The sequence below is a fragment of the Amblyraja radiata genome, chromosome 9 (assembly GCF_010909765.2).
Source record: "Amblyraja radiata isolate CabotCenter1 chromosome 9, sAmbRad1.1.pri, whole genome shotgun sequence".
Classification (NCBI taxonomy): domain Eukaryota; kingdom Metazoa; phylum Chordata; class Chondrichthyes; order Rajiformes; family Rajidae; genus Amblyraja; species Amblyraja radiata.
Genome location: NC_045964.1, coordinates 37,992,550 through 38,018,833, shown reverse-complemented (window position 1 = coordinate 38,018,833; position 26,284 = coordinate 37,992,550). Strand labels below are relative to the sequence as shown.

The 26,284-nt window shown below is 40.3% G+C and overlaps 1 protein-coding gene across 9 annotated transcripts in view; it reads right to left on the bottom strand.

Moving 5' to 3' along the window:
• Window positions 1–26,284, bottom strand: part of ralgapa1 (Ral GTPase activating protein catalytic subunit alpha 1) — a 155,117-nt gene that overhangs the window by 76,175 nt on the left and 52,658 nt on the right. For 5 of the 9 annotated variants that reach the window (XR_004413089.1, XM_033027146.1, XM_033027140.1 and 2 more), the window contains exons 14-21: window positions 24,389–24,518; window positions 20,179–20,416; window positions 17,917–18,078; window positions 10,926–11,066; window positions 9,870–10,037; window positions 7,550–7,677; window positions 6,878–7,094; window positions 3,527–3,700 (exon numbers count right to left, since the gene is read on the bottom strand). Coding sequence is in view for 8 of the 9 variants with exons in the window: in XM_033027146.1 (XP_032883037.1) it covers window positions 3,527–3,700; window positions 6,878–7,094; window positions 7,550–7,677; window positions 9,870–10,037; window positions 10,926–11,066; window positions 17,917–18,078; window positions 20,179–20,416; window positions 24,389–24,518 (1,358 nt within the window). In the remaining variant the exon portion in view is untranslated. The remainder of the gene's footprint in view (window positions 1–3,526; window positions 3,701–6,877; window positions 7,095–7,549; window positions 7,678–9,869; window positions 10,038–10,925; window positions 11,067–17,916; window positions 18,079–20,178; window positions 20,417–24,388; window positions 24,519–26,284) is intronic. The other 4 variants (XM_033027145.1, XM_033027147.1, XM_033027144.1 and 1 more) reach the window with 3 other exon arrangements.

Here is a 26,284-nt window from a genome sequence, read left to right as displayed (position 1 = left end):
ACTCTTCAGGAGTCAGGTGTGGATTTGTCAATGACCACTGTCCGCAGAAGACTTCATGAACAGAAATACAGAGGCAACACTGCAAGATGCAAACCACTGGTTAGCCATAAAAACAGGATGACCGGGTTACAGTTTGCCAAGAAGTACTTAAAAGAGCAACCACAGTTCTGGAAAAAGGTGTTGTGGACAGATGAGATGAAGATTAACTGAAATCAGAGTGATGGCAAGAGCAAAGTATGGAGGAGAGAATGAACTGCATACCACCTCATCTGTGAAACACGGTGGGGGTGTTATGGCCTGGGCATTTATGGCTGCTGAAGGTACTGGCTCACTTATCTTCATTAATGATCCAACTGCTGATGGTAGTAGCATAATGAATTCTGAAGTGTATAGATGCATCCTATCTGCCCAAGTTCAAACAAATGCCTCAATACTCATTGGCCGGCAGTTCATACTACAGCAAGACAATGATCCCAAACATACTGCTAATGCAACAAAGGAGTTTTTCAAAGCTAAAAAATGGTCGATTCTTGAGTGGCCATGTCAATCACCCGATCTGAACCCAATTGAGCATGCCCTTTATATGCTAAAGAGAAAACTGAAGGGGACTAGCCCCCAAAACAAGCATAAGCTAAAGATGGCTGCAATACAGGCCTGGCAGAGCATCATAGAAACATAGAAATTAGGTGCAGGAGTAGGCCATTCGGCCCTTCGAGCCTGCACCGCCGTTCAATGTGATCATGGCTGATCATCCAACTCAGTATCCTGTACCTGCCTTCTCTCCATACCCCCTGATCCCTTTAGCCACAAGGACCACATCTAACTCCCTCTTAAATATAGCCAATGAACTGGCCTCAACTACCTTCTGTGGCAGAGAATTCCAGAGATTCACCACTCTCTGTGTGAAAAATGTTTTTCTCATCTCGGTCCTAAAAGATTTCCCCCTTATCCTTAAACTGTGACCCCTTGTTCTGGACTTCCCCAACATCGGGAACAATCTTCCTGCATCTAGCCTGTCCAACCCCTTAAGAATTTTGTAAGTTTCTATAAGATCCCCCCTCAATTTTCTAAATTCTAGCGAGTATAAGCCGAGTATCCAGTGTTTCTTCATATGAAAGTCCTGACATCCCAGGAATCAGTCTGGTGAACCTTCTCTGTACTCCCTCTATGGCAAGAATGTCTTTTCTCAGATTAGGAGACCAAAACTGTACGCAATACTCCAGGTGTGGTCTCACCAACACCCTGTACAACTGCAGTAGAACCTCCCTGCTCCTATACTCAAATACTTTTGCTATGAATGCTAACATACCATTCGCTTTCTTCACTGCCTGCTGCAGCTGCATGCCTACTTTCAATGACTGGTGTACCATGACACCCAGGTCTCGTTGCATCTCCCCTTTTCCTAATCGGCCACCATTCAGATAATAGTCAACTTTCCCGGTTTTTCCACCAAAGTGGACAACCTCACATTTATCCACATTATACTGTATCTGCCATGCATTTTCCCACTCACCCAGCCTATCCAAGTCACCTTGCAGCCTCCTAGCATCCTCCTCACAGCTAACGCTGCCCCCCAGCTTCGTGTCATCCGCAAACTTGGAGATGTTGCATTCAATTCCCTCGTCCAAATCATTAATAGAGAAGACACCCTGCAACTGGTAATGTCCATGAATCGCAGACTTCAAGCAGTCATTGCATGCAAAGGATATGCAACAAAATACTAAACATAACTACTTTCATTTATGTGACATTGCTGTGTCCTAAACATTAGATTAGATTAGATTAGATTATACCTTTAATAATCCTTTTCAGGAAATTACAGTGCCACGACACCGGGGGCGCGGCCTAGTTCGGATGATGACTGCACAAAGACAATAAAGTTCAAGTAAGCAAGACTGCTTTAATCGTCCATTATGTATAGTCCAGATAGAGACAGAACATAATGAAACATGTTCCCTGCCATGGGTACCATGTAATCTCGTGCTACCTGCTCCATGGTCAGATAATTGTCGACTAAGTCTCCCCCACCTGGTTTGCGAGGTGAGGAGGTGGCTGTGGATACCCAGCAGTACCAAAAACAAGACCTGAGTTTCTAGCGAGCCAACAGCCATCCACACATCAGTAGAAGTTGCAAAGGTACACAAAAATGCTGGAGAAACTCAGCGGGTGCAGCAGCATCTATGGAGCGAAGGAGATGGGTAACGTTTCGGGCCGAAACCCTTCTTCAGACGTTGCGTATCTTCAGACGTTACGTAGAAGTTGCGATCCTGTCGTACATAGCATTGTAAGGAGTGAAGAAAACCATGAAATGTAATTCTTCCCTCTCCTTGCTTCTCAAAAGAGAAGCTGTTACCAGAAATGGGGGAACTATGTATAAACACTGCAGTAATCTCTACACGGTAAAACCAAAATGTATAAAAATACCCTTTATTAAAATCTGACAATGTGCACTTTAACGAAATGTGATTTTTTTCTATTACAAATCTCAAATTGTGGAGTACAGAGGCAAATAAATAAATGATGGATCTTTGTCCCAAACATTATGGAGGGCACTGTAGGTGAAAGAGGAGGGGGAGGAAAGAAATAGATTTGAGTCTAGAGGAGGGGGTGTAAGTTACCAGAATCCAACACACCATGTAGTGCTGCTCTCACCCCTCCTCACCCCAGATGGAACAGACAGAGTTCCCAATTCTCACTTTTCACCCCACCAGCCTCCAAATGCAACACATCATGCTCTGACATTTACGTCACCTTCACCGTGATCCCACCAGTCACATCTTCCCATCTCACACCCCTATCCTTCCATAGAGACCGCTCCTTCTGCAACTCCTTGGTTCACTCATCCCACCCAAACTACCCCACACACCCCTCAGTACTTTCCCCAGCAATCGCAATCGATTTAACACCTAACTTCCGTCCAGGGACCCCAACAGTCCTTCCAAATAGGATAGAGGTTCACACACACCTCATCCACTGCACCTCGCTGGTCCCAATGTGGCCACATACATTGACCAAGCATAGACTCTGCAACTGTTTTGCCGAACGCTTGCGTTCAGTCTGCCAAGGCCTACTGGATCTCACGGTTGCTAACCACTCCCCTTCCCATTCTGACATTTCTGCCCCTCCATTGTCAGAGTGCCTTTCCTCACCCTCCATCTACATTCCTTCTCCTAGCTTCACAATTTGCAGTTCTTCAATCATTTTGTCTCTCACCTGTCTTTTCATCTTTGGCCTTTGTCAACCATCTCTTTAAAAACACCCCCTCTCTTGTATCCACCTATTACGTTCCTCTCTTCCAGCTTTCTCCCCCCTCCCCCTTACAATCAGTCTGAAGAAAGGTTCCGGCCTGAAATATCACCAATCCATGTTCTCCAGAGATGCAGCCTGACATGGTCAATGTACACCTGTACATTGTGTCTTGGCTCGTTAAGATTATGAATGCTCTTCAAACTGATACCCAGAGAACTATTGGAATAGTAGTTAATGTCAAGAGTGACTTTTAAACTTCCTCAACAGCACAACATACCTGTGATTGTAACTGTGTCAGCAGAAGCTGTCTGTAGATTGAGACTGCTAGTTTCAGAATTAATGTGCAAGGCAGTTAAACTTGCCAATTCTTGTTCTTCAGCACTTTGTCGCTGTAGTCCTGCATCTGCTTCAGTGTACAAAGCAGAAATGGTTTCACTGCCAAAGCTAAAGCCTATAACAGAACCAAAATATGTCTGTTATGTGCCTCTTTTCATTAGAAAAAAAAATCTTGGGTAGCATGACTGAGAAAGCTTTTGCATTTGACGTATTTGCCAGCGAGTTCATTTTCAAGCATGAAGTGCAGACCCACACAGGTTTCAACTTAGTCTACACTGGCAATTTTTGAGCATTAACTGCATCTCCAGCAACATTTGTTAGTGTGTGCAAACTAGTAACTGGGAGAGGTGAGATACATTAAACAATTATTCCATAATCCAAATGGCAGCCTTTCATACACTTCTGTTCCACTATCTTATCTAGTACAAGTAAATACACAAGTGCCAAAAGACAGCTGACAATGCTAAGATGTGACAAAGATTTTGTTCAAGAAACTTTGTTATTGCATTTTGCACTATATTGAAAGAGACTTTGGAGAAGTTTATCCCAATTTTAACGTACCTTTATATTACCCCAAGCATAAGGGTGCATAAAATTCACCTTGCTTCAAATCTTGGTCAGTGGTCTATCTGAAGTTGCCTGCTGATTTTGTGCCTCATTTTGTATGCATTTGTTTTTAAACCTTATGATCTGGTCTCTTTTGTCAATGAGTGTGCTTGCTTTTCTCATTTTCATAACATAACTTCCATTTTTCTGACATAAAAGTTCGGTGTGATTTTCTATTCCTTGTGGAACTGTGGCATGCATTTTAGATATTTAGCCAATGCAGAATGGATAATTTAGTCATAAAGTATAAACACTGGGTCAGCCTGAAAATGCAGACTAACTAACAAACAAATGATTTTTTTTCATGACTCGTTATTATGCAGAAAATATAGAATTCAAATATGGATATGATCTGAGAAACACTGATTACATTCATTCTGGCCATGTAAAAATTCTCAAGTCACTGGTGCAACAACACAAGCCCTACAAGGCTGTGAATCACTGAATAATATGGCAAAGAACAATCCACAACCAAGCGTTTGCATGAAGTAGGGGTCAACATGCACCTACATCAATTTACATCAGGGTAATATGTCAATTTCAAGATTGATGTGAACAGCCTAACTCACTGGAGTATGCAGTGGATACTTTGAGCAGTTACTTTGAGTAGTAATATAGACTTGGAATTTGTAATCAGTGACAAAATAATAACATTAACAACAGTCCTTAAAGAAAGCTACCGATGAACGTTGAATCCTCTCTATGGCATAGACCTATTCATTTCCAGTGTTGGATGTTGTTAAGTATCAATTCTAACAGTGTGTGCGCAAGAGTGATTCTAACAATGTTTGGAAGAGTGATTCTAACAGTGTACAACAGAGATTCCATGAAGTAAACTAAGAAACCAAGGAATGAAAACAATTCTCCAATGCAACCACGGGGGGGGGGAAAAAAGATTTCAGATATAATTAATGAAATGCAAAATGAAGATTGTAACATGCGAGTAGGTGGGTTCTGAAATGTCAACTTAAAAATGAAATCAATTATATTTTGGTATATTTATGAAAGAATTACACCAACGTAAAATTAGATTGCTTTCATAGCTATAGAGCTTGTAATAGAGTCATAGAGCGATACAGTGTGGAAACAGGCACTTTGACCCAACTTGCCCACAAGCTACACTAGTCCTACCTGCTTGCATTTGGTCCATTTTCTTCCAAACCTGTCCTATCCATGTACCTGTCTAACTGTTTGTTAAATGTTGGGATAGTCCCTGCCTCAACTACCTCCTCCGATAGCTTGTTCAATACACCTGTTGTTAAGTAATAATGTGGTGTAACACGCTATTAAAAACCCACTCAGACCTAATTCAACATTGTAGGGCTGGGGAAGTCCACTCAGATGGGACATCAGGGTCATCTACAGGCAGTGTCTACATCTGTCAGTTTAACAAATCAGGAAGGTCCTTTGGCACTTCCAAACTATCAGGACGGCTTTCCCTCTCAAAATATTCTAGTTTAAAATAGGTTATTAGTTTACTAACACTACAAACTCCAACTAAACTCCAAACTACGAATTGCCTGGGTTGTACTAGGGACTTTTGTGAAATTCCCTGCCACAGAGGGCAGTGGAGGCCAAGTCACTGGATGGATTTAAGAGAGAGTTAGATTCCTCTAGGGGCTAATGGAATCAAGGGATATGGGGAGAAGGCAGGCACGGGTTATTGATTGGGGCCGATCAGCCATGATCACAATGAATGGCAGTGCTGGCTCGAAGGACCGAATGGCCTCCTCCTGCACTTATTTTCTATGTTTCTATGACTGGGCATTTTGTTTTTACACTACATTGTTTCTTTTTGTTTATTGAACTTTTTACTTTTTATTATTTATTGAGTACTGTGTTTATATACCCATTGTGCCACTGCTACAAATAAGAATTTTGTTCTGTTTCAGTACATATTACAAAAATACTCTTGACTCTAAATATTTGTTCCGTCAAATTCACTGACCTTTAGAGATTGTGATGGAGTAGGCAGCAGGCTGGTGTTCTTGAGCGGGCAAGGAATCAGAGAATGACATATTACTATGAATATGTATGCTCTGGAAATTTCTGTCAGTTTCAAGTCAAAAGATTGTCATTGCTGACAATGTCATCCTCATTTTAACAAATAAATCAGAACCAGGAATATTTTATCCACTGTTTATGAAATGGAAAACCATCACTGCCTAGACACTAAAACATGATACCAAGTAAAATAAAAGTACTGGAAACGGTCAGCAAGTGCTTCAAACATTTTCTCTTTTTCTTTCTGATTTCCAGCATCTGCAGTGTATTGATTTTCAAGGTGCCGAATGAAGCCATTCATAATCTGTTTTAAAAAGTGTTTACTGCAATTTCATAATGCTCTTGTATCAGCATTTCATAAAGGCCTTTTTGACTGATCAAGCAACCCAAAGAAAGTAAATATCACCATGGTTTAAACATTCTGTGAGTTTCACATCACAAATATTCCATAACATCTAGCAACACAAAAACTGGAATATCTGAATAGGCAGACGAGGTCACAAAATTCATCCGTTTGTGCTAAATGCCCAAATTTATCTCAAAAGTGAAAAAGTATTCACAATATAAATCTCCAGTTTGCACTAATGCTGTGATCAAAGGAGAAATATGCAAATTGGGGAATAACAATGAATAAACACTATCTGAAAATATAAAAAGAAAATACCACAATGAAAACACTTACTCTCAAATTTTTGCCCGTCATATTGAAAAGCATTGAAAGAATCTGAATGGCTGTCAGAACTGACAAGATCGCTGCTTCCAGCACTGGCTGGGGAAGTCCACTCAGATGGGACGCCAGGGTCATCTACAGGCCGTGTTTGATTCTGTCTGTTCAACAAATCAGGAAGGTCCTTTGGCACTTCCAAACTACCAGGACTGCTTCCCCTTCTCAAAATATTCTAGTTTAAAAAAAAAAAAGGTTATTAACATAAAAATGATTGATGAAATACAATAAGTAACTGTAGCAGTCAGCAATGGCTTCTGAAGTACCACATATTGCATATTTAATGAAGGCAGATTTCACTTTAGTGGTCTAATTCATAACATTCAATTCGTTATTTACATTATTCAGAATGTTCAGTTGGACTAATTTATCTTTACAAGATATCAAACATGCCCGAGGTCTACCAAAGAGTTTTATTTCCCACTATGTGCACAGTTTATATATTGAGAATACCTTTAAATGATCCGAAGTTCATTCAACATAATCATACAGAAAAGCCCAGTGGCTTGATTATTTCACCATCCAAAATATGTTTGTAAGAATCAAGACAAATGGGATGAAAAAGTGCTTTAAAAGTTATTGGCAATTGTTAAAAATAAAAATGTAATGTAATAAAGTAAATCAACTTACCACTGCATTACCACTTCTTAACCTTTCTGCTATAAACTCATCCATTAGATCACTAATGTTGGGATTGCTACTATTTCCAATATCAGTGCTGAAAGGCCGAGGTTTTTGATTAGGGTCCTCCTTGTTGACTGAAAAGAAATGAAGTTTTTATAAAAAAAATAAAATTCATAATCATATAACACAATTTATAAATTAAAGAAATAAAAAGGAATTTAGCATTGCAAGAGTTACTTGCCACATCATGCAGCATCCCAAGAAATGTCCTATCCTTACCATGTGCAATTAGAGGTAATCACGTTAGCATTAGCATAATTTAGATCAAAATTAGTAAAGGTTAACAATTTTTAATCTTTGATGGATGAGAAATTACAAGCTAAACTGTCATCAACATTTTTTCTTCCCAACTTGCAATGTGAATTCAAAAATATTTTTCTATAATCTTGCTTCAAAACGTGAAAAGATAAAAAACATTTATTTTAAGTTCATTTCCATGAAATCCAAAATATGAAATATTTCTCTACAATGTCTCTATCTTAAGACTGTTGAAAGCTTGTGTACCAGTACACAAAGGCTGCCCCCTAGTGCCAAAGACATGAAGTGCATTAAACATTATTGCATTTTACCACAACCAACTGCAATTAAATTTAATTTCAAAGATTAACAACTGAAAACCTGCACACACAAAATAAATGAAACATTAGTATTAATTTTATGAGGGGTAAAATGCTTGCCAGGATATATCAGCTGATCAAAAGCGCATGCAAAACCAATTAAGAGCCGTGTTCATCCCCAAGCTATTTGATTGCTGAAAGCCTTTCAGTTGCATCAAGCCAAACAGGTGCCTCTTTGTGCTCTGCACACTGTTAGTGCTCACCTGCAACTTTCCTTCCAAAATATCCCAAAACATGACTGTACAGATCCCTCAGTGGAGCCTCTGATGGTACTTTTCTCTGTCTCTGTGGGGAAACATTTGCCTTCGACTTTGAAAAAGCGTGTACAACAGTTCTATAAACACCACCCAAGGAACTTTGCTGCTGCACTGATTCCTGTAAGCTGCAGGACCTGATTGTCTCATGACCAGCCACCTGACTACCACCTGTACTCCCCTTCAGTGCAGGGACACTTGCAGCGGTAATCAATGTTGGCTTCCGGTTCTTGCATTCATTATGGGAAACTCTAGTGTCTAGAAGCTTATAGACACCAGGTTTCACCGAATCAGTTGGCGCCGATGAACCACTGCTGAAACCACTAAGTCTTCGAAGCCTGAACTTCCAGTGAGCTTCCTTACTGTCCAATGGGCTGTGAAATTGCACAGACTCAGTTGATGGGCTAAAACTAACATGCATACTGCCATTCTTTTTCGTATTTGCTATGCTTAAGAACTGTGTTTCTGGTAAGGTTGCAGTGATTTCTTGGTTAGCTGTAGAGGTTTGTGCACTTAAAGCTGCAAGTGAGTCAGTAATTGTGGTACCATGTGGAACTTTATTTGAAAACATGCTATGAGCATCAGTAATCTCATTGGTAACTTCAGCAACATTTGAAGTTTGACAATTGATATCAGCTAGCGGTTTCCTTTTACTATGACCTAATTTATTGAAAGTCTGCATGGATCTATGATGATCGGTTGATAACACCACATTTCCACGTTCTACCTCAGTTGCCTTCTGGCGAATAAAGATTTTTCTCCTCTGTTTGCATTCTGGATTTTCTGACTCCATCTTTGATGAAATTTCCTGGTCAAAGCTTTCAATTTGTTTGCAATTATGGTGTTCATTATCAGTCTTTGGTACCTTATTTTCTCCAGCAGAAAATGGAGCAATACTCACAAAATCCTCCTCTGAAAGAAAGTTTTCAGCATTTTCAAAGTCTTGCATTTTTACCTGTGTGTCAGTCTCCCCTCCCATCATATCCTGGTCATAAGCATTGTACTTTCTTACCAGCTCCTCACCGTTCAAATCCATCTCACCTACTGTTAACTCATTATCTTCATTTAAAGGAGCACTAGTATTGTCCTTCCCTAATTTCCCTTTGGTATGCTCAGACTCTTGAATAGTCTCATTAAAATATTTCCGTATGGAGGACATCAAGTCTGACTCACTGTCATCTATGGTAGGCTGACTGTACTCATAATACGCCGCTACAGTTTCTACATGTACCAGATGACAAAGATGATCATAAATACTATCACCAACTTCGAAAGAGCCTTCTGTACTCTGTGCATCTGTAAAGTGACCATCAACGGATCTAGATAATGAGAATATCTCAGTGGAACTTTGCAAACTTGAAGGAACTGATGAACTTTCAATGACAGGAACTGCACCTTTAGCTCTTTCAGCTATGAATGGTTCCATTATGTCTGATGTGCTGCTGCTTCGTGGTATTGCCTGCTCTTCACGTGCAGTGCTGAATACTTCAGAGGGATTTTCTTCACTCTGAGAATAATGTCTTATTCGAGTAGGGCGTGCCAAAATTTGGACATCATCAAGATCTTGAAAACAAACCAAAATTAACAGTTATAATCTAGAGAGATTGGACTTTCCCCACAAAAAGAAATATGATTTTAAAGGCTTCCCTTGCATGTGTCCAAGCCAGCTCAGGACAGAACATTTAAAATTAGCAATGGACATAAAGGTGACCATTTAGATCAACACCTGACCACTGCCAGTCATTTATTTGTAAAATGTAAAATGCTCTCACAAATATCCAACTGTTAGTGTTTTGAGCTACATTTGCCAAATTATATTGTGGATATCTATTTTCTTTAGTCAATTTCCCATCATCAGAGTGATTTGGCTAAATGAAAGAGCATTGTTTAATCATGCAAGCCTTTTCCTTCCCGAACTCATTACTTGCAGGAAACTTATAATGGATCGCGACAGTTAAGAAAACAAGCACAAAAAATAATTTATTTCACATAATGTGAATTTTACAACTTGCAAAATCTCTAGGACCTGCAATATCTAAATCCCCAAAATTACTTTTGATAAAATTATACATCAACTGCATAATGCTTAGCAAAGTTAATTCATGTTTTAATTATGAAGGAATGTACAATCTCAAACACACACCTTTTCCAATTTTCAGTTCTAAAGGGTTCTGTCCAAAATGTTTTCTCACAGATGTCAGCTAACCTACAGTATTTACAATGTGTATTTATTCCACATTCATTTGCAATTGTACTTAATTGTTTGTTAATTCCACAGGCATTCATATATATCCTGTAATTTTGCTAAGTTCTAGAACTATTTTGCAACAAACCAAGCTATAAATTGTACTATATTTTGCAAGTCCTATTAATTGTTATGCAGTTAGAATTGCCAAGCAGTAACAAGACAAATGGTAAACAGGCAGAGGAAGTAAGCAGAGCTGGAACTACCTGGAAGATCATCAAAAAAGGGGGTGAGGACTAAGTCAAGCAGGTAAGGATTGGAAGAATGGAGCAGTACAGGTGCACTTTTAGCATTGCGCATAGAGGCCGATGGACAAACACAATCATCAATGGATCGGCTTCCGATGGCTTTAAAAAAAAGTTAAAAATTAAGAGAATAGGACGGAATAAAAGCCAAGAATAGTAGTAGTAATGAAAAAAGGACAAAGACAAAACTAGGACACAAAAAACAGCAAGCATAACAGCAGAAGACAATTCTGTGAGTGTATCATGAACTATGATTTTAGATAGTCTAACAAACATTTCAAATTAGTAAAAGGATAAATTGTATTTGATCTTTTTCCAATTGTTGTGCAACAGATGTCAATTACAGATGAGCATAGTATGCTTAAAATGTATGCAACCATTTTGGATGGCAATAAATTTTAGTTACGGTTTAACTAGATTACACAAAAAAAATCACAAGGATTTTACCTCACGTTGCACAGTATGTAGCTGTTCTACATTCATTTTACACGTGGAAATGAAATAATACAATGAAAACTGTAAAAGCGATAATAGAACAATGACGGTACATTGCATAGAATGAATTTCAGGTTCAGAGGAAAACAACAAAGTACAATTTTAGAGTTTTAGCTTTAAAGCTTTAAAATGAAACTCAAGCTACAAATCTGATTGCAGGGAAGGAGCTTTCAACTAACCCAAGTGGAGATAACCACCACCTACATTTTTTGCCATGGATTTTCCAAGATATTAGATAAATGGCACACTATTTAATTTATATTACGTACTCTTTACAAGAAATAAGAAGCCATTATCTGAAACTTAAACCACATAAGTAACATCTCATACTCGAGGTCCATCATGGTGCTAGTCCAACAAGCAAAGTATTCAAGAGCAAATTCGATAGAAATGCCTCAATCTTGTTTGTCATGAGGAGTGGAACTAGGTAACTATGAGGAGCAGCCAGCAAGTTACTAGGTTATAGATTTACACCAGAATTCCAAACATAACAGTGTATTCATGGAAGAAATGTGGGCAATTCTGCACAAATGAATTGGCATTCTTCATAAATACAAGTTACAAGCCAAATCTTTTCTCTCTTCAGCAAAGTAAAATATTGAAAACTTAAATGAACAAAGGCCAAACAAAACAATGCATGGGGGTTAATTTTGCCAGGGATGGAATTGTGAAGCACGGAAGTAATGGGATCATATCATCATCATCAAATAGAGTCCTTTGACATTAACAATGACTTGCTTCCAACTCCAGCTCTGTAGATTACAAGATGCATAAGAAGTGGTGCTCAACTGGACAAATGGATAGTTTGGAAAATGGAGCAATCCTTCCACCAATAAGTCTGGGGTTCTGTGTACTCAACAAATGAACTTCTTTCCAAATGCTTCTTTTGCATTTCAAGCAGTCATAGGTCAGGACTGCCAGGAGTTACTAAGGACATTATTCTTTGTCAACACTTTGAAAGCATTCCTAGCAGTAAACAAATAATTTTTGCAAAGACCGGGGCAGCATGGTAGCGCAGCAGCAGAGTGCTTTATAGCTACTGCTACATTACAGCGCCAGAGTCAGATTTGATCCTGACCACTCAAATCCGTGTGACCGCGTGGGTTTTCACCGGGTGGCCCAGTTTCCTCCCACAATCTAAAGATGTACAGGTTTGTCGGTTAATTGGGTTCGGTAAAGATTGTAAATTGCCCTTGTATGTAGGATAGCATTAGTGTACGGGGATCGCTGGTCGGTGCGGACTCAGTGGGTCAAAGGGCCGGTTTCCATGCTGTATCTCTAAACTAAACTAAGCAAAAGCTAAACAAGGATGGAAATATTTCTCGGGTGCATTGAGGTGCTTGTTTGTAATACAAGGTTATCTGGGGCAAATGCTCTATTACACATTGCTCTAGTCTCTAAGAGATTAAATCAACAGAGCTACTGGAGAAGATGCCAAAAAAAATCGGTTTTATAAAATGGTACCAGAATAGAGATATTATATCAACATTGAAACAGATTAACTATTTCATCCAAAAATATGAAGACAAAGTTGAAGTGATAAGAGGTTGATTTTGGTAATTAAACATATTTTCCATTGGTGCAAAGAATTATCGATGATCAGTGCAAGAGGGACACGACTGGCAGCTCAATGTTCTGGGGTTTCAATGTTTTAGATGTGATCGAGAGGGAGGCAAAAGAGGTGGAGGCGTTGCACTACTAATCTTGGAGACTGTCACTGTGGCATTCAGAGTGGATACACTGGAGAGTTTGTCTGCTGAAATTATATGGGTGGAGCTTAGAAATAAGAAAGGTGCATGCACTGTAATGGGATTGTACTATAGAGCCCTCAATAGCAAACGGGAGATAGAACAGACATGTGGATAGATTATTAAAAGATGCCAAAGCCAGAGTTGGCTTAGGAGTGACTTTAATTTCACCAATACTGACTGGAACTTGTTTAATGCCAAAGGCTTAAACAGGAAGAATTTCAGAGATGTATCGAAGAGGGTTTCTTGAAACAGTATATGGATAGTCCAACCCAAGAAGGAAACAAACTGGACCTTGTGTTGAGAAATGAGGCTGACCAGATGAATGGTGTTTCAGAGAAAGAGCATTTTGGGGATGGCGATCACAGCTCCATAAGTATTAAGAAGAGTCTTGACCCAAAATGTCATCCTCTCCAGAGATGCTGCCTGTCCCGCTGAGTTACTTCAGCTTTTTGTATCTCTCTCCATAAGTGCAAAGATTGTTTTGAAAAGGGAGAAAGCTGGATATTGCAGGGAAGTGTTGTGAGCAATTTTGGGCACCATAGTTGAAGAAGGATGTGCTGGCTCTGGAGAGGATCCAGAGGTTTACAAGAATGATCCCAGGAATGAATAGGTTAACATATGATGAGCATTAGACGGCACTGGGCCTATACTCGCTAAAGTTTAGAAGAATGACGGGGGACCTCAGTGAAACGTACAGAATAGTGAAAGGCTTGGATAGAGTGGATGTGGAGAGGATGTTTCCACTAGTGGGAGAGTCTAAGACTAGATAGCCTCATAATTAAAGGGCGTTCTTTTAGGAAGGAGATGAAGAGGAATTTCTTTAGTCAGAGGGTGGTGAGTCTGTGGAATTCTTTCCCACAGAAGCGATGGAGGCAGAGATATAGATTCTTGATTAGTACAGGTGTCAGAGATTATGGGGAGAAGGCAGGAGAATGAGGTTAGGAGGGAGAGATAGATCAGCCATGATTGAATGGTGGTGTAGACTTGATGGGCCGAATTGTCTAATTCTGCTTCTATCATTTATGATCTTATGAAGTACCAAATTGAAGTAAGGCAAACTACAATTTTATTAGGCAGGAGCTTGGGAGGGTACACTGGGAGTAGTTGTTATTGGGTAGGTCTACAACTGATATGTGCGTCATTTAATGAACAGTTGAACAAAGTTCAGAACCAGCATGTTCCAAAGAGGAGGAGGGATAAGGAGGGTAAAGTAAGGGAACCTTGGATGACCAAACAGGGTGAAAATATGTTTCAAAGAGAAAGGAAGGCATTCAAGATTTACGAGGATGGAATCAGACTGGACCTTTGCGGAATATAGAGAAAGGAACTCAATCGGGTGATTGAAGGGCACGATATGGCTTTGGTGAGACTGATTAAAGAAAACGGATGTGTCGGTATTGCAGTTGAGCAAAGGGGACTACAGAGGCATGAGGGAGGAGCTGGCCAAAGTTGACTGGAAAGGGACCCTAGCAGAGATGATGGTAGAACAGCAATGGGAGGAATTTCAGGGAATTTCGGAAGATGCAGGATCCTTTCATTCCAAAGAGGAAGAAAGGTTCTCAGGGGAGTAAAGGGTGACCTTGGCTGACAAGAAAAGTCAAGGACAGGATAATACTAAAAGAGAAGGCATATAACATTGCAAAGATTAGTGGAAAGCCAGAGGATTCGGAAACTTTTAAAGAACAACAGAAGTTTACTAAAAAGACAATACGGGGAGAAAAGATGAAATAAGAAGTAAGCTAGTTAATAATATAAAAGAGGACAGCAAGAGTTATATATTCAGTTATATAGAGTAAGAATGAGGCAAGAGTGGACATTGGACAGGTGGAAAATAATGCAGGAGAAGTGATAGTTTAAAGGAGATTTGCAAGTCAATCTTTTGTTTAAGCAGTGGGTGGCGAGTGCCTGGAACACGTTGCCAGGGGTTGTTGGTCGAGTCATATACGATAGTGACATTTAAGAAACTTTTGGATAGGCATATGTACAGTGCATTCAGAGGGTATTCAGACCCCTTCACTTTTTCCACATTTTAAGTTACAGCCTTATTCTAAAATGGATCTCAGCAGACAAGGATCTCTCTGTACTTTGCTCCGTTCATCTTTCCCTCGATCCGGTCTAGCCTCCCAGTTGCTGACGCTGAAAAACGTCCTCACAACATGATGCTGCCACCACCATGCTTCACCGTAGTATGGTATTGACCAGGTGATGAGCGGTGCCTGGTTTCCTCCAGACATGACACTTGGCATTCAGGCAAAAGAGAATCTTGGTTTCATCAGACTAGAGAATCTTCTTCAGGTGCCTTTTGGCAATCTCCAAGCAGGCTGTCGTGTGCTTTTTACTGAGGAGTGGCTTCCGTCTGGCCACTCTACCATAAATGCTTGATTGGTGGAGTGTTACAGACATAGTTGGCCTTCTGGAAGTTTCTCCCATCTCCACAGAGGAACTCTGGAGCTCTGTCAGAGTGACCATCAGGGTTCTTAGTCACCTCCCTGACCAAGGCCCTTCTTCCCCGAATGCTCAGATTGGCCGGGCGGCCAGCTCTATGAAGAGTCCTGGTGGTTTCAAAGTTCTTCCATTTAAGAATGGCGGTGGCCACTGTACTCTTCAGGACCTGCAAAGCTGCAGAAATTGTTTTATACCCTTCCCCAGATCTGTGTATCGACACAATCCTGTCGTCTTCATGGCTTGGTTTTTGCTCTGACATGCACTGTCAACAGCGGGATCTTATATAGAAAGGTGTGTGACTTTCCAAATCACGTCCAATCAATTTATTTACCACTGATGCTCCAATCAAGTTGTAGAAATAATAATCAATGGAAACAGGATGCAACAAAGCTCAATTTTCAGTATCGTTGCAAAGGGTCTGAATACTTATGTAAATCTGATATTTCAGTTATTTCTTTTTAATTACTTTGCAAAAATTTCTAAACACCTGTTTTCGCTTTTATATTATGAGGTGTGTAGATTGATGATAAAAAAATTAAGTTAATCCATTTTAGAATAAGGCTGTAACGTAACAAAATGTGGAAAAAGTGAAGGGATCTGAATACTTTCTGAATGCACTGTATATGCAGAGACTGGAGGGATATGGGTTATGTGCAGGTAGATAAGAGGTCTTGCAGACATTGTGGGGCAATGGACCTCATCTTGTACTGTTCTGTTCTGTGTTTCAAAAGGAGAAGATGAGAGCAGAGGAATTCAAGTTGGAATGGCTAAGCATAGTGAAAGAGGAATCCTTTGATTTTTAACTCTTCTCCCCAAAAAAAGATGAGGCTGTGACTGAGCAGATAATTTGAACAGTATTACAACTGTAGCTAATAGAGAACAGATCAGATCAACCGCATATAAGAAAGTGCCATTGCCTGTAATTGCGGGTTAGACCTTTCACTAGCAGCAGCCACAGAAGTGGTACTGGAAAGCAAAAGGGAATTAGGAAGAAGTGAAGAAATGGGTGAGAGATGACCTGAATTATAATTGAGAAAATGGGAATAGAAAGGCTGCATTATATGGCAAATCTGCAAATGTTAACAAAAACCCCCAATATTTTGTGAAATAAACTGAACAGATTAAATTTCTCTTGCTAAATTACCCACCCCTATCTCGAATTAAAACATTAAGTTCAAGTGAGTTTATTGTCATGTGTCCCTGTATAGGACAATGAAATTCTTGCTTTGCTTAAGCACACAGAAAATAGTAGGCATTTACTACAAAACAGATAAATGTGTCCATATACCATGATATAAATATATACACACATGAATAAATAAACTGGTAAAGTGCAAATAACAGAAAGTGGTTATTAATAATCAGAGTTTTGTCCGAGCCAGGTTTAATAGCCTGATGGCTGTGGGGAAGTAGCTATTCCTGAACCTGGTTGTTGCAGTCTTCAGGCTCCTGTACCTTCTACCTGAAGGTAGCAGGGAGATGAGTGTGTGGCCAGGATGGTGTGGGTCTTTGATGATACTGCCAGCCTTTTTGAGGCAGCGACTACGATAAATCCCCTCGATGGAAGGAAGGTCAGAGCCGATGATGGACTGGGCAGTGTTTACTACTTTTTGTAGTCTTTTCCTCTCCAGGGCGCTCAAATTGCCGAACCAAGCCACGATGCAACCGGTCAGTATGCTCTCGACTGTGCACCTGTAGAAGTTAGAGAGTCTTCCTTGACAATCCGACTCTCCGTAATCTTCTCAGGAAGTAGAGGCGCTGATGAGCTTTTTTGATAATTGAGTTAGTGTTCTCGGACCAGGAAAGATCTTCAGAGATGTGCACGCCCAGGAATTTGAAGTTCTTGACCCTTTCAACCATCGACCCGCTGATATAAATGGGGCTGTGGGTCCCCCTCCTACTCCTTCCAAAGTCCACAATCAGTTCCTTGGTTTTGCCATTAAAGGAGTTAACAGGGAATAAACCTTCATCTCTAAGAAATACATTTCAGAAATTAAACCTTAGCATAACAGGTTAAATGTCCCAATTTTAAATTTGCTATTATAAAAATATATGAAATAATTGACACATTAGAGTAAACTATCATACCATTTTAGTCTGTCCTATGCATTTGTTGTATACAACAATCAACAATATACAAACAAGAAATAATAGAGTAATAAATAATGAAGAAGAATTCCATTAGCAGACTAAGCATCAATGAAAATGTGTTTTTATGAAATAAGATAAGACTTGTTGATAGGTATTTCCTTCTAACTTACCAATAGATTTTTGTCGTACTATGCTTCTTGCCTTTTCTGTTCCTGGGGATCCAGCAGTGGTCGCACTTCGTTGCCTCATTTGACCTTGTCCAGGTTGATCACGGCTCCAACCTCTTGAAAATGATTTATCAACAGCAGTCCTCTGACATCCATGATTACCACCTTAATTAGAACAAGCAGCCCAGATTGTAACCTTTTTTTAATTAAATAATTCATTAATTAATGATTAATAAAGAGAAATTAGCTCATACACAAATGGACAAAATATAGATTTAAATTATAACCAGCCTCATCATCTCTATCCCACTATCAAGAAATATTAATGCTATATTTGGTAAATATTAACAAATAAAACAGGTTGCTCATCTTCACATCAATATTTTATTAACAGAATCATAGGCATATTTTACATTTAATAATATTTTATCTTATTTTAAAGGTTATTATAATTGTAAAATCGGGCCTGTTATTTCACGTTCACCATTACGCCACAAACTTAAGTTGTTTTGGGATTTCTACATACATACAAAGTAAAGAAATGGAAAGTGCATCAGAGATTGTTCTCCACTGCAGACTTTGATCTTTAGTAGCCTTCTCAACTGGGATCAATGGAAATTATCCAAAAACAATGAGAACTTTATATTTAGCAATTAGTCTCACCAAAATATTCCAAAATTGAAATGTTTGGTTCAGGAGGTATTAATGTATTCGAATGGCATTCCAAACCAGAGTAAAAAATAAATGGATTTTTAAATAACCAATATTTTAATTGTACTCAAGGTATTTCAGTTTTAACTTATGTGCTCAATTTTAATATTGCGAAACAATTTAAAAAACAAAATCGAATATTTTCTTTCCGTCCATTGAAGTTATTCTTCCTGTGATTTAAGTACATCTAGCTTGAAGACACCCTGCTCTAACCCCACACCTTTATTGGTTAGGGAATTCCAGGATTTAGTCTCAGGTGACATTTCCCATTAGAATGGGGCATCACATGGCGGGAACTTGTAGGAGATGGTTTTATTATGTTCCTGTTACCTTAATCTTTTTAGGTAATAGTGATTACTGGTTTAGGATATGCTATCAAATCAGCTTAGGCTGTGCTATCGTGCATTTTAATGATGCTAATCTCTGCAACCACACCACTGTTGATAGTTGAAAAGCTTTTAGTTCAGAAAGCAAGTCATTTGATGTAAGATAACACAGCCTGCAATCTGGTTTTGTAGCCATTATATTTGGCTGAGTGACTATTTCTGTTCAATGGAGATTTTTCCCCACAGATGCTGATGGTGGGAAAGTTACTGGATATCCAATGTGTACAAAAGAACCGCAGATGCTGGTTTAAATCGAAGGTAGATACAATATCCAATGCCAATGTCCTGCCTCACTCTGGTTGGCAATGATCATTGCCAGCATTTATGTGTGCACATGCACTGCTATCAGGGATTAAAAACCTGTCCCAATTTTTATTTCCTAAAGGATCGTGTAACACAAATTTCTGATTGATGTGTTCCCCAAAATGATAGTATGTTATTGAATCAGCAAAATCACAAGATGGCAAATGCAAGAAAAAAACCCCATAAAATGTCAATGTCACATTTTATTACTAAAGGTAAAAAAGTTTAGCAAATGCAGTTGTGCATGTTTTCAACAGGTTTATTCCACTTTACATGTAGGACACGTAGTGATGACATCTTTAAGTCTGTCAGGTTATCTATCTCCAGCCTAGGTTGTCAGAGGGAGTCCAGTCAATGAACAATAGTTTCTCCTGCTTAAACTAATGAACGGTACTTTAGAGACACATTCAAATGAAAACGTGAGAGCAAGAAACCAAGCAAAATGGTTACACATTGGCTGTTGTGAGATGTTTCCCATTGCTATCTTTTATGATCAATTACTGCCAATGAAGTGTGGTTGGCCCAAATGATTACTATAATGCTCATGTGTATCCTTTATAAAATTGGAGAATAGAGGAAAGTATTTTAAAGGAAGAACTTTCTATGTCCAAGCACAAGAGCCAAAAGACATGATGAATCCTGATGCCAGGAGATGTAATTAACAACTGAATGTCTTTAAAGACAAATAGTTCATGGACAGACAGCAACAAGAACATTTCTGCAGGGTTTTTTTCATAATCATGCAAATTTTCAAACTTAGAAATACACTGTTTTATTTCATGAACAACCCCAGGAGATTTAAGGATTTAACTAATGTTGCCATTTCTTAAATCACATTCAAACAATACTTGATTGTCAACTATACCTTTTCCCTTGTGTTTTTTCTGTTTTTGTTCACTCAGTTTATCTAAAGGAAGATCGTGCAAGTCTAGGTTGTACAAGTTCCGGGCTAACACTTTGGTCAAGGTTTCCATTGTCATTGCCCATTCAGTGATTAGTTCTTCCCAGCAAGTGAGTGATGACAAAACAATCAATAATTCATCCCATAGCTCCCGGGAAACGTACACATCCAAGTTTGCTTTGATCCAGGCTACTATAAGAGTCTAGACAAAAAAGAAAAATTATATAAAATTAGCAAATAACTGCAGATCCATCCACCTAAAGGTTAACATTTTGTGTAACGCAGGTAAGTATAGATGTACATTAATTTTTTTATCTTTGAGTATTATTTGGAGTGCTCATATTAATTTGGTTTAACTCCAGAAAATAACAGGTTAACAAGTGGAGATCTTTTAAAGAAAAGCATGCAGCCATATAAATATTACAAGTCTGATCTTGGATATGGATGTGTTTGTTCGTGTGTGTGTTTGTTTGTGTGTCTGTTTGTTTGTTTGTGTATAATCACATCTTCACGCAAAAACGACGCGCTAACGGTAAAATTTTAATATATTCCGGTAGAGATTTTCCCCCTGGATTCCGAAATCACCTTATCTGAAAATTTCATCCTTTATTTCTCAAGTTATTAATGAAAATGTTCAAAAATCCGATAAAACTTTGAAATCAAAACGACTGTCTTTCGCTGATGATGTCACAATGGGTCTGCTCCGTGCGCCATCTTTGTTGCGCTGCGAGTGATGTCATCCCACCCCCCCCCCCCGATCCTCCTGTACCCGAGCTCCCAAAAATGAAGTCGGGCCATCCAATGAAGACCAAAGATCATAACTGAAGACTGCGGCGGCGCAACTCACGGTCCTTCGGTCGACACTCGCTCACTTGTGCCCTGGCTCGGGTCTGGTCCTAGGCTCCCTCTCTGCAACCCCTCTCTAGGGAGTGGTGAGTATTGGGATCTATGGGTGAGTGGTGGAGTGGTGCCCCCTCCCGCTCTGCCCTCTCTGTGCCTCTGCCATCTCTGTGCCTCTGCCTTCCCTCTCTCTCTACCCCCTCCCTCTCTAGCCGAGCCTGCGAGTTGGGTGCTATGCGTGAGTGGATAGGGTGGGGGATGGGGTAAAAGCGAATGAATAATATTAATATAATATCAAGGGGGGTGGTTAGTGTGTGTGGGTGGGGTAGTTAGTATGTGTGTGGGAGGGGTGGTTAGTGCGTGTGTGGGAGGGGTGGTTAGTGCGTGTGTGGGAGGGGTGGTTATAGTGTGCGTGTGTGACACAGCAGGCCGTCCCCCCCTCTCTCCTCCCCCCTCACTCTCTCCCTCCTCTTCCCCCCCCTCTACCCCACCCCTCTCTCCCCCACCCCCCCTCTCTCTCCCCCTCCCCTCTCTCTCTCCCCCCCCTTTCTCTCCCCCCCTCTCTGTGTCTCTGCCCCTCTCTCTTTCTGCCCTCTCTCTCTGTACCCCCCTCCCTCTCTAGACGCGCCTGCGAGTTGGGGGCTATGCGTGATTGGATAGGGCGAGGAAGGGGTAAAAGGAGCGAATGAATAATATTAATATATAATATCAAGGGGGGTGGTTAGTGTGTGTGGGGGGTGGTTAGTGTGTGTGTGACGCCGCAGGCCCCCCCCCCCCCCGCAACCGCTCGTTGAGGGAACGGGACCCAAAGGGTCCCACTTGGTCTAATGACATATAAAACAGACTATTCATCCTCTTGATAGTGTTCTGCCATTCAATAAGATAATGGATGAGCTACCATTTTCCTGCCCTAAAATTTCTTGATTTCTTTAATTTCTGGAAATCTATCAAAGATTGAGCCTTCCAAACCCCGTGGAGTAGAGAAATCCAAGGATTCACTACCCTCTGAATGAAGAAAAATCTCCTAATTTCAGTTCGAAGTTGCTCATCCCTCATTTTATAAACTGTGATCTTTTAAGACTCTTCCTCTCTACAGGATTCCTCCAGGGCATCCTGAATGCATTTGCCAAGGCATACAGAGCCATGGGCCTAGCCTTAAATAGCAAGAAGACCCAGGTCCTACATCAACCTCCACCCAACCAGCCGTCTACCCAGCCCACTATAAAAGTGGACGACACCACTCTTGAAAACGTTGACTACTTCCCCGTCCTTGGCAGCATTCTTTCCTCAGAAGCTGACATCGACATCGAAGCTGATATCGCCTGTGTTGTGCCAGCGGAGCCTACGCCAGACTCAGGAAGAGTCTTTCAAACAAAACTGCTGGTCTACAGAGCAGTTGTCCTCTCCACCCTGTTGTATGGAGCTGAGTCATGGACTACAAACAGCAGGCACCTGAGAGCCCTGGAACAATACCATCAAAGATCTTTACAAAAGATTCTGAGGATTAGCTGGGAGGACAAACGCACCAACATCAGCGTTTTGGAGGAAGCCAACATGACCAACATCACCACCACAATAATGCAGCACCAACTTCGATGGACTGGCCATGTCATCCGCATGTTCAACACACGTCTCCCTAAACAAATTCTATACTCTCAATTGAAGGAAGGTCGGCGAGACCCCGGCAGGTCAAGGAAATGTTTCAAGGACAACATCAAGAACAGTCTGAAGAAATTCCACATCACATTGAGCAATTGGGAGCACATTGCACTGGACAGGCATTCCTGGAGGAAATCCGTGCAGGAAGGAGCTGCACGTCACGAAATGGAACTACGCCGTGTAGCAGAGACAAAGTGACAGCACAGTAAGGAAAGAGAGAAGGGGGCTCGACGACTGTCAACCACCGCCAGTCTCCACTGCCCACGTTGCACCAAGGTGTGTGGATCGCTGATCGGCCTCTACAGACATCTGCAGACCCACAATTAGACAACCATATGGCGAGGAGAGGACAGTCATACTCGTTTCGAGTGACCGCCGATGATGATGATGATATCACTACTGGTTTTCACCTAATCAACTCCTCTTGATACATCCCCAGAGAACTCTAATAGATTGGTCAAACACGACTACCCTTCCATATATCCAATCTGACTGTTTAATTATTACATCATTTCCAAGAGCCTTACTGCATGACCCTTTAGTACAGCTAATATTTTCCAACTATGGACGCAGACTAACGGGTAAAATGATCCATGGTCTCTGTATCTCCTTTTTTAAACAGTGATGCCAACATTCGCTAGTATAACTTACAGAATTTATTGTATTTTGGAAGATGAAAATCAGATCATTTCTGTCTATCACCATTTCTTTCAAAACCCTGGGATGTAGATCAAAGGTTCCTTGGGATTTATCATTTTACGGGGTCATTAATTTATCTAGTATTATCTCTTGGCTGTTGTTAATTCCACGTTTATACTGAGCCCTTGCTTCTCCAGTATTTCTAAGAGGTTTTGCTCATGTTGATTTAGCTTCACAACATTCTGAACGAGATCTCATCTCCATCTCAAATACAATCCAGGATTAATGTTTTACATTGTCAATCTAATTTAATGTGCCTGACAAATTAGTAAATCAAAGCCCTTTAGAGTGACTGCACTGACCTCGCATACAACTCTAATTTCCTCATTTAAATCATGTCCTCCATCATTTCTGGATGATGGAGGACATATTCCTCCATATACACAGTGTATGGTGGAATATTTGGCAAAATAAAACTGCTGCACAAAACTCAAAACATCTGCGGAGAGACTTGATACTTCAAGAAGAGTCCTGCACATCCCGATGCAGAACGACCTGAATTAGCAAATATCTTTAACTGCTGAGTTTCTCCAGCAGTTTATTCATTCCTCTATCTTTGCTACTGTTCAGAGGCTTATGAACGTTTCAATGTTTTCCGACACCTGCTCCTTCGTGGCTCCACCCAAATCGATCCAAATTCCATACCACAATCTTCTGAGATAAAATTATTTCTAACTACTTTATCACCCCATTTCCTTTTATTTTTTGACTGTTCTTAATCTCAATTAGTCTGGAATATTTAACAGATCCAAATTTGAACTTAAGAGGAAATAAAGAGAAAATGTTATTGTCATCCAAGCAAATACAAACCCTTATTAACAGAATCACTGAAGTACACTCGTTACAAATAAAGCTATCTCAATCAGCAACCAAAATATCACACTTTATTTCAATCCAATAGTGCACAAAATTAAACCACCTTAAAGTTGTTAAGCATAGTATACTTCAAAAAAATTGATCTAGATACATGCTTTACCCGAAAGAGTGGTGTAGCAAGTCGTCCCGCTAACAGAGAATTTTTTCTTCCTTGAGACAGTGGCAGAGTTTGTTGTGGTCGCTTCATAACACATTCTGTAATCCTCAACAAAATTAACAACAGTTGCTCCCTGCAATGATATAAGTTTAAATTAAGTTCTGCACTGTGGCATCTCAGGTTCAACTTTCACTATCCAGCAGTTTCTATTGTAGATCCAAGATACTAGTTAATAAAAAGTCACGTGATGCAATTTACTTGCAAAATTTATGTCTCCACATATTTCAACTTGATATCAAATTAGTCGCAGAATAACATCAAATTTCATTTGTTGCTTATTGGTGGAATAATAGCTTTAGATCTGATTAAACTAATAAAAGAGGCACTATGTTTAGAGTTCAATAAGCACAAAAATACTTTATATTATGACATATACAAGAGCTAATCCACAACTACCTTGCAGTAAACATAATACTGCCAATTAAGCTGCACCATGAGACATGAGCACTTTTTAGAAGATGCTGGATTATACAGAATTTGCAAAGACACATATTTTGCACATATTATTTCATGAAACATATTTTGCAAACTATGTAATGTAAATTATGTAAACAAAAATAAAAAAACTGCAGACACAAGAAATATGAAACAAAATAGGAAATACTGTATCAATCCAGAAAATCAAGCAGCATGTATGGAAAGAGAAATAGTTAACATTTCAGCTATGTAAACCTTCATCGGAAATGTGAAATAGAGAGATGCAGGTAGACTATCAGTAAGAGTGAACGTGGGGCAGGGTGGTGCAAAACATGGTGTGTGTCTGTGAGAAGATAAATTGAAATGGCATAGTGGGGACAATTACCAATACATTAAGCTAAAAAAGCCCATGTTGAGTTTTAATAGTGCGACTAATTTGTTATATATTATACTAATACATTACACTGCCATTTATAAGCATATTTTAATTAAGACATTTCCATTCAAAATTAGAATATAAAGACGTGGTTTATTAAGTTCTGATTTTCACTTGCCATGTTCTTCATACAATACAATACAATACAATACGGTTTATTTGTCACATTGCACAAAAAGTGCAAGTGAAATGGATATGTCAGCAGCGATACAATGATAAAGAGCACACACAAAAACACAATAAAAATTTAACATAAACATCCACCACAGCATTCATCACTGTGGTGGAAGGCACACAATTTGGCCAGTCCTCCTCCATTTTCCCCCGTGGCCGGGACCTCAACCCTCCGCAGCCGCTGCTGCGGGCGTCCAGATGGTAAGGACAAGGTACGAGTCCAGGTAAGTCCAGAGTCGGCTCTTCCCCACCGGAGACCGCGGCTTTAAGTTGGTGTAGGCCGCAGGCTGGCGGCCGAAGATTTAAAGTTCCCTCCACGCCGCAGCCAGAAGCACCGCAGACTGCAGGGCCGGCGGTCGAAGCTCCCCTCCAGGGGTGATGTTAAGTCCATACCGCGCCCGCGGTAGAAGACGGCCGCAGGCCGGCGGTGGAAGCTTCTTCTTACCCCGGGTCCCCCCCCCCGAGGGATCCCGGGCTGTAGACGCCGCGCCAGCTGGAGCTGTGCAGACCGCGGCTTCAGGCTGCCGGCTGCTGCGGGCCAGCGAAACGGAGCGCTCCCCTTCAGCGAGCCCCAGCGAGGACTCGCCCGCTCCGCGTTGACAGACCGAAACGGTTTCCCTCTCACCCCCCCACACCACCCCAACACAAAACACACAAAGAAACATTAAAAACATACTTTAAAACATACTAAAAAAAATTTAAAAGTTGAAAATAACTAACACGCTGCTGACAGGGCTGCCACCATTGCAGCGCCCCCACCGACCATCGACTATCATAATGGCATACTCTGTCAATAGGAATGGGCATGTACA